This window comes from Talpa europaea (assembly GCF_964194135.1).
Source record: "Talpa europaea genome assembly, chromosome: 2".
Classification (NCBI taxonomy): domain Eukaryota; kingdom Metazoa; phylum Chordata; class Mammalia; order Eulipotyphla; family Talpidae; genus Talpa; species Talpa europaea.
In genome coordinates this window covers 89,162,010-89,170,751 of record NC_140068.1, presented here as the reverse complement: position 1 = coordinate 89,170,751, position 8,742 = coordinate 89,162,010, and the positions used below count along the sequence as shown (strand labels likewise).

At 52.0% G+C, this 8,742-nt stretch overlaps 1 protein-coding gene across 1 annotated transcript; it reads left to right on the top strand.

Annotated features, from left to right (window-relative positions):
* Window positions 1-891: 891 nt before the first annotated feature.
* Window positions 892-6,054, top strand: LOC311187715 (guanylyl cyclase-activating protein 1; the record flags this gene model as incomplete). Its single annotated transcript, XM_084259039.1, has 4 exons — window positions 892-1,092; window positions 5,039-5,188; window positions 5,528-5,621; window positions 5,882-6,054. 4 exons carry the CDS (start codon window positions 892-894, stop codon window positions 6,052-6,054), a joined length of 618 nt encoding a protein of 205 aa, XP_084115165.1.
* Between the last annotated feature and the right edge of the window lie 2,688 nt (window positions 6,055-8,742).

The following is an 8,742-nucleotide window of genomic DNA, read 5'->3' as shown; positions in this document are numbered from 1 at the left end:
CCTTATCCTCATGCCCCTGTGTCAGGTTCAGAGCAGATGGAACACTGAATTCAGGCTTCTTGAAATGGGAAAGATGCAACCATTGGGAATGTGAGAAAATGGTCAAAATAAGACATGTGTGTGTGTGTATGTGCGTGTGTGTCTACTTGGACAAGTTTCTGTGGGAGGGTTTCCCTCCAGCTGCTCAGGACTCATCCGGGAAATCTACAAACTCCACATTATTCAGGTGCTGTCAAATGTTCTCATATCCACGTTGTGATTGGAGCCCCTAAGTCATGAAGGCCAAGGTAGCGCACACCTGGGTAACTACACAGCAGTTCTGTCAAGAGCCCACAGTTGGCCCAGCTCTGGAAGAGGTTCTATCTCAATGCCACTTTCATTCCATGTCTGAAGGCAGGAACCAAAAATACAGAGAACCCATTCAAAATAGGCAGGCAGAGATCACAGGACCAGAACAGTCCTGACCGACCACCCATTCTTTCCTGGTAAGAAGGGATAAGGAGCTTGCAAACTGGGTAAGAAAATCCTCCCTTCTATCAGCTGAACCTGTAATCCCAGCCTCTGCTCCTCTGAGCTTTGTTCTATTTTTACTCCTCTTTCCCAGGGAGCAGTCCCCATTAGCTACACAGATTCAGCGGGGCACTTTAACACTCTGGCATCCCCTGGACTTGAGTGTGGACTTGCAGGGTCCCCCACTACCTTTCCCTCTGTCCACTTCAAGATATTTCCCTGCACTATCTGATTCATCAGGCCCGCTTTTGCACAGATCTGGAGGACTCAGGCCTATGAGCAAGCAGGACCCAGCTTCAAAAAAGCAAGTTGCCCCTGTGCAGGGAGCTATAGAGAACAGGACCTGTCCATCTGGTGTTGGCCTCCTGCTGGCCTCCCATGATGGGCAACGTGATGGAGGGCAAGTCAGTGGAGGAGCTGAGCAGCACAGAATGCCACCAGTGGTACAAGAAGTTCATGACCGAGTGCCCCTCCGGCCAGCTCACCCTCTATGAGTTCCGCCAGTTCTTCGGCCTCAAGAACCTGAGCCCATGGGCCAGCCAGTATGTGGAGCAGATGTTTGAGACCTTCGACTTCAACAAAGTGAGTGGGGGTCCGGGTGGGGAGCAGGGTTGCCTGGTCACTGGGGGATCCAGACTATTCCCTCTTCCAAAATACCCATTTACCTCAGTTCAGGTCTGGGCAGGGGTTCAATGGTGCATCTCCCCAAGTGATCACCTGGATGTATTGGGTGAGGCCTTCCAGATAAGCCAGAGGGGGTACTGAAAGAGGAGTCAGGTATTGTGAGTTTAGGCCCTCAGTTTTCATTGGCAAGGTGACCTTGAGCCCATTAGCTCCCTGAGCTCCCCTCTCAGCCTTGCTTATTCTCCTGTATCTGCCATGGGTGTCGGGACAGTTCCTTAGGATGTTTGCTGGTTTTCCATATCGAATCTTCCATTTATTTGGAGCAATTCAGTCAAGATGTAGTGTTAGAAGAACCCAAATCTACATGCACAGCTCCATCCCCTCTCTGCATCCCATTGGCACGCACTCAAAGGAGGCGGTGATGAACTCCCAAATCTCCACCACACGCTGGGGAGAGGCAGTCCAGAGCTTTCCTGGCTCCCTTGCTGCCCAGAGGGTCCAAGCAACATTGTGGTGGTGGGGGGACTGCTAGGGCAAATGGCTCAGAGGCTATTTAAAACTCACTAATAGTATTTAGGGTCAAGAGCCAAAGCAGATTATAGGTTTTGACTTCTGTGTCAAGGGCAGGATCCTGGGCTAGGAGGCTTTCCTGTTGGGGGTGTGGGGAGGCAGAGTACTGGACACCAGAAGGAATGGTGGTGTCATGCGGGACTCCCCAAATGCTCCAGAAGAAGCAATAATTCCTGAGCAGGAGCAGGATGTTAACAGATGAGTCTCAACACATGACACCCAAATGCACTGAAATGTGTTGTCGTCTTGCCTGCTAGGGAAACTGTCTGGGCCAAGATACATCTCCAGAACAACCCCTTGAAATCACACATATGACACAAGGGAGGAGCAGCCATCAATGCCGTGTTGGCCTGACAGGAGTTTCATATGCCATCTCTTCAATTTTTGTCACAGTCAAGCACCACCTGTCCTGTCCCAAACCTGGTTTCTCTGTAACGCTATGCCCATCCCCCTTAGCGCCTCGGTGCTGTCCGCGACCCTCTTCTTCCAGAATCCTCTGGCTCACATCCCCCCTGCTCCAGTGTATCCTTCTCGCTGACACCGCATTAATCCCAGGCTAAATTCCATTTAACTGGAACTAGCCCCTCCCCTTACTCCCAGCACCCCTCTCCCCCCAGAACTGACTCATTTCCTAAAACCTGCTAATGAAGAAAATTTAGCATCTATGTTTATTGTCTCCCCTGCTGGGAGGGGAGCTGCATAAGGGCAAGGACTTTGTCATGTTCGTTGCTGTATCCCCAGCATCTAGAACAGCACATGGAACACAGTGTTGCTTAATGTTTGTATTCAAGTTAATGAATATATGAGAAATTATGATTTTTTATGATCTAGTGATTTATTTTATAATACACATAAATTTGAATATGTAATTATTAAAACAAACAGCAGCTTTGCAGCATCTGAAGTGCTTTGTATATAACAATAGGGCACAAATCACATTTGGGGGCAACGCTACCTCCACCAACTGTCAAGAACAGAGTGCAGGGGACAGGACTGGCTAGGAGAGGGGCCACTGGCTGGGGAGTCTGACACAGAGGCAATAAGACAGCGGTGTGAAAATGACGGCCTGTCGCCCATTTTGTGAATGTTTCATTAGAACACACTGCACCCATTCAAGTACATATTGTCCAAGCTGAAAATATGCTGAGACCCTTTACGTAAAAAGTTTGCCAGCTGGCCAGGGAGATACCCACATGGCACAGCAGACCTCTCCTGCTCCTATCGCGCCCGCTGTTCCCCTCAGCAGTGTCTTCAGTCAGTCTGCCTGTTCTGTTCCCCGCTCTGTCTCTGGTGAATTCTCTCACCCTCCCGAGCCTCTGGCTTGTACCCCAGCTCTTGTATAAAAAAATCTTTTTTAAAAAAGTTTGCTAGCCCCTAAATTAGAAGACAGTTGTGTCCTTGGGTACTGTGTACCCACCACCCAGGGATGGTTGTGAGATTAAATGAGGGAAGTGAGTAAAACACTCAGCACAGATGCACGACAAAAAGTTAACGGGTTTGTAATACTATTACTGAATCTAGTCCGGACCACGGTCTTGAAAAGTACTTACTGTCACAAAGAAATCATGTGACTTGTCCAAGGTCATACCTCCTGAGAGGTAGTTTAGGTCGCCTGACACAAAAGCTCATGTATTTCTCATTATTGTTCCTGTTTAGTCACTGTGTTGTTATTATTGCTGCTGCTATTGCTATAGCAAGCACTGTAAACTTTTCCAGCAATATCAAAAGATAAAAAAGGAAAAGCAAAATATTTTCACTCAGTGACTCCTTGACCGAACAGAGGTCACCTCCTTGGCAGTCTCTTGCTTTTCCAAGCATTCCTGCCCATGACCCTCACTCCATTCTAACACTCATCCTGGGAGGTGGGGTGGGCAAGGAATGAAGGAGCCAGGATGTGTGTGAAAGCCCTCGAATATGGGAAAGTGCCTCTAAGTGGTCACTATGATCACAATACTGTGGGATCACAATACCCACTGTGGGGCCACGGGTCCTCGAGGCAGGCTCAGGGTGATTAACGTGCGGCCAAAGATCCGCACAGAACCAGAAGGTTTCAGAGACCATCCTGCCCACCCTTTGCCACATCCCCAGTAGCGGTGCTCTAGGTTCTGTTGCTGACTTTCAGTGACAGGGGGCTCATGATTGCACAAGGCTCTCTCTTGGACCATGGGCGACCTTTCCTGTTAAAGAGCTCTTCATATTGGCCCCAAAGCTGCCTCTTGGTAAATTTTGGTTCCAGGACTCATGGTTGCAAGTGGAGGAACAGGAGCTGGAATTCAAGTTCATATGGTCTGAATCCAGTGCTCCTTTCCTGAAAGCACTCAGCTTCTCTTCAAGATGCGCTTCCCTCTCCCAGCATTCGTTGGCTTAGAGGGAGGCAGGCTACGCACCCAGCTTCCCTCACCCCATTGGTAGGGCTGGAAGAGCCAGGCAGTGTCAGCTGCTAGACATTTGGGGGACCCTGAAGAAATAATCCACTGGGATGTCTTGTGCTACCCTCTCCTACGACCAACTCCTGCAAGATTCCAGAAGGGTATGACCTCCCTCCAGGAAGCCTTTCTGAGGCCCTCTTTTCCCACCCACACCCCAGCAGAGTCAGGGGCTCCTATCCTGTGATTCCAATATCCAGTTCGGCTGTGCTATCAGGAAACATGTATCACATGGCATAGTGATTGCTTTATAATAATGACAGTTAACATTATTGCATGCTTGCTGCGCACTGGCAGTGTTGAACGCTTTACATCCATGACCCCATTTCATTCCACAACAATTCAGGAGATGGTTATTATTATAACTATAGTAGATGAGGTGAGAGAGGGCCAGCTCCCACAGCTTTGAGAGGGTGGAGGCAGGTCCCTGTGCCTTCTAACTGCGCTCCCATCAGGGCAGGGTCATATCTTACTGAGTTTTGACTCCTCAGTCTGTCACAGCACGTAATAGGTGCTCAGTAAAGTTGGAAAGATAAGATTGGCGAGCGCTGCCTCCAGATCTACCTCCTGCCCTTGCTCCAGCTCAGACGAGTTGCTCTAAACCACACCCCTGTTTCCAGGGGTTTGCTTTCTCTTCCTCCCACCTACACACACCTGGCAACTGGAAGGGCTCAAATATGAAAGTCACAGGGAAGCAGCCAGCAACCAAAATGCTCATGAAGAAATAGCATCAGGCTTTCACGCTGGGGCAGGCAGGGTAGGCTATGCAGGGTGTCCAAGGTGGGCCCCAAGGGGAAGGTATGGGGTAAGGTGAGGCTCAGAATTTCCCGGGCAGGTGGGCTCTGCGGGGGGATGGGGAAGGGCCTGCCCTGGGTGGGGGGCTCACAACGGCCATACCCTTTGCCTAGGACGGCTACATTGACTTCATGGAGTACGTGGCGGCTCTCAGCCTGGTGCTCAAAGGGAAGGTGGAACAGAAGCTGCGCTGGTACTTCAAGCTCTACGACGTTGATGGCAATGGATGCATCGACCGCGACGAGCTGCTCACCATCATCCGGGTAACTCTAGGGGCACAGGGGCTGCCGCAGCAGGCCAGCGGCCCCAGGGGGGACCAGAGCCCGGAGCTGGGTGGGGTCTTCAGCCCGCAGACATGCGGTCTCCTCCTAGGGGCACAGGATCGGGACTGAGGATCAGGTGGCCTTCCCCGGCGCGTGCTTGGGGCGCCAACCTCCCCACTCTGGGCCCAGCTCTAATCTGTACCAGGAGACTGTGGAAGCGCCGCAGACTCCCCTCTGCCTCTGCTGCCCGCCCTGCTTCTCGGACACAGTTGCCGCGCCCACCCCACGCCTGAGACAGCATCAGGGTGGGGATTTCTCACTCTGCCTCTTCCCTCCTAGGTCATCCGAGCCATCAACCCCTGCAGCGACCCGACCATGAGCGCGGAGGAGTTCACCGACACCGTGTTCTCCAGGATCGACCTCAATGGGGATGGTGAGGAGACGGGGGCGGGGTTGCCAAGGGAGAGAGGCAGAAGGGGCCGGCGGCAAGAGAGGTCTCTGCTCCGCACCGACCTCTGCCACCGGCGCAGAGCTGGCCCTTAGGGATCCCGACCCCAGACTCTGGTCTCTGACTCCCCCTGCCTGCTCCGCGCAGTCACTCCCCACCGCGTTGTCGCCGCGGCCCCTGCAGGATTCCTCTTGAGCTCCGGGGAGCAGACTAAGCTCCCTCCTCCCCACTTTCTCTGGCCCCAGGGGAGCTGTCCCTGGAAGAGTTCCTGGAGGGCGTGCAGAAGGACCGGGTGCTCCTGGACACGCTGACGCGGAGCCTGGACCTCACCCGCATCGTGCGCAGGCTCCAGGGCGGCGCGGGAGACCCCGAGGAGGGGGCGCGCGCCTGGGAGCCGGGGGCGGAGGCCGCGGGGTGAACCCGCACCTGCTGCTTCTGCGGAGGGGGCGTGTGGTGGTGCCTGGAGGCGGCACTGTTTTTTATACTAGCTAAAATTCATTGAACTTAACGGCTCAGCTCACCTCTTCGGGGTGCACAATGGTAGCAGAGGGGCAGCGGGGGATCCTGAGCAGAAGACCATGAAGGACGGTTCCTGAAGCCCCTGGGTGACTTAGCTGGTGGTAACCGCTCCCTGGGGGTGGGGGGTTCCTCAATATCCCTCTGTTCTCAGATTCCTCCCTTGCCCCTTCTGGCACCTTCCCTAGTGTTCCCTAGCTTTCCTCACCCACTGAGCCTCCCTCATCCTCTTCAGACAAGGACGCTTCTGGGCTGAGCTGGGCTCTGCCCCTACAGAGGGGGGCTGCAGTCTCCATTGGAGCGCTGCACTCACACCCCCTCCCGCCTCCAGGGCCCTGGAGTCTATCTACTTGGGTGTTTTTTCCTGCATTCATTCCTTCCTTCAACGGCATCTATTGAGCACCTACTGTGTGCTAATAATGCTAGATGTTATTTGTGCAAAGAAGAGGACAGTTTTCATCCTCAGGGGACTCCCAGGATAATGGGGAGACATGTAGACAAACATCATTATAATAAAATATCCTGAGGAGCTGGAACAGGTTCCTGCAGAAGCACAGGGACTGTGAGCGAGCCTGAATCAGAGACCACCTCACAGGGCTGCACGTGAAAGAGTTGCTGGGTGTGCCCTTGGAGAAGCTGATGGTGCGGGGTTGGCAGGAGGTACCGTCTGTGAGATGTATGTGTGTACACTTGGGCACTGTGTGATGTGGGGTGCTTTCTTACATGTAAATTGGGGGTACCCTTTAGAATTTACAGTTTGCCAAATTTGAAAGGAGTCATCATGCCCATTTTTAGGAAGAATCTCCTGAGGTCCCAGTAATAGGTCAAAACAAGACAAAACTAAACTAAAAACCTCCTTCAAGAAGTTTACAACACCCTTACCAAGGAGACAGGGTGGAGTGTTTGGATGACAATACAGATCTGACTTGTGACCAAACAACTGGGCATAGGGGGTGCGTATGCGCATGTGTGCATGCTTGCGTGTGTGTGTGTGTGTGTGTGTGTGTGTGTGCTTGAACATCCAGACAACCTGGGAACATCTGCTCAATTTGGATACTGGCCGAAAAGTGAAAGGTGAGGGTGGAGCTATGGAGTCTATTCATCAGGGAAAATCCATATTTGTTGAGAAGTGACAGCAAAGGACCCTCTTTCTTCTGTTACCTCCCCTTCCCCCCCCCATCCCCTGGGTTATGCTTCCCCTCAGGTCAGTGACACCTGACACCAGTTGGGGAATGGGCAGTCTGTTGCAGGTGGAACCCATCCCCATTCTCTGCTCACCCCAACTTTGGGAACACCCTCAAAAATCTACCTGTCCAAGAACCTGGGGAAAGACAGACTGGAGCAGTTGTGACCATTCTTTTGGTAAAGATACTCTTTCTTCTGGGTTTTGAGTTGTCCATCCAGCTGGGTGTGTGAGAAGTACTGGGAGGAATAAAAATCCAGAGGTGGGAGGGAGGAAACATGGGGGGGTGCTGGGAACTGAAATCCCTGGTTATAGAGAACCCACTGGGGGAGAAGAGAGTACATTTCACTCACATCCATCCTTTTACTTGGAGCTCCCCAGACTGAAAGTCAGCAGGGCCTGAGCACAGGCATGGAGGGAAGTTGGCGGTCAATGCCAGGGGCAGCTTGGAAAAACGGGGAGTTGACATTTTTGCTCATTCACTTGGCAGCTATCTGTTGGGACACCCAGAAAGTCAGAGTTGGGAGGGTATTTGGTCAGAATCAGGACCTTTCCCAACCTCTTTCACACACCACCATCATGATCTGGGCCGTAACTGTGCCCCACCTGGGTGATAGTTTTTTAATTAACTATTCTTTACCTAAAATGTATTTCTAAAAGAAACTTTAAAGGAACATCATATGTAAAATATTACAGGTTCAATGAGTTTTATTTTTTATATACCAACATAAAAACATGTCTATTCAAATGAGTTCCTCACCCTCCCGTCAACCAGAGTGAATGGCCCCCTTTTAATCTAGATCCATATTGGGGTTGCACTTACAGTTTATCTAACAAAAAGAATTCCACATCTAAAAAAATAATCACCTGAAACCTGCTCATCTAGCCCAGCCTGCTCACCGTGCAGATGAGGTAGCGGAGGTCGTGGAAGAGCCGGGCCCGCGTGGGTCACATAGCAGTTGGAGGCAAAGCCTGGCCTACACCCAGGTCAGCAGGCTCCCAATTCTCCCCCAGAGACAGGAGGTTTCTCTATCCCAGATTGGTGACTGGGAATAACAGTAGGCCCAAGCTAGGGAGTGAGAGGAGGTGTTGAAGAGCATGGGGGGGGGGGCAGGTAGTGCTGAGGAGTTGGAAGAAGAGGGTGATGGTGGGGGGACTGGCAGCCAGGGCTGGGAGCAGCTCCAGGGCAGAGCTAAAATAGCCCCTGTAAGCACAGCTGGACCTCAAGGGCGGGGACACCACAGCATTACTTGCAGCAGCTTTTCCTGTTGACATGCCTACTGAGGACAACCTGGGGAAGAGGAGCAAGAATCTTCCCCATGCGCACTCCTCAGGATCCTGGGGACGGTGTAATTATTACTGTTTCTTCAGACACAACTCCTGTCCCTTCCTTCTATCAGACTTCCC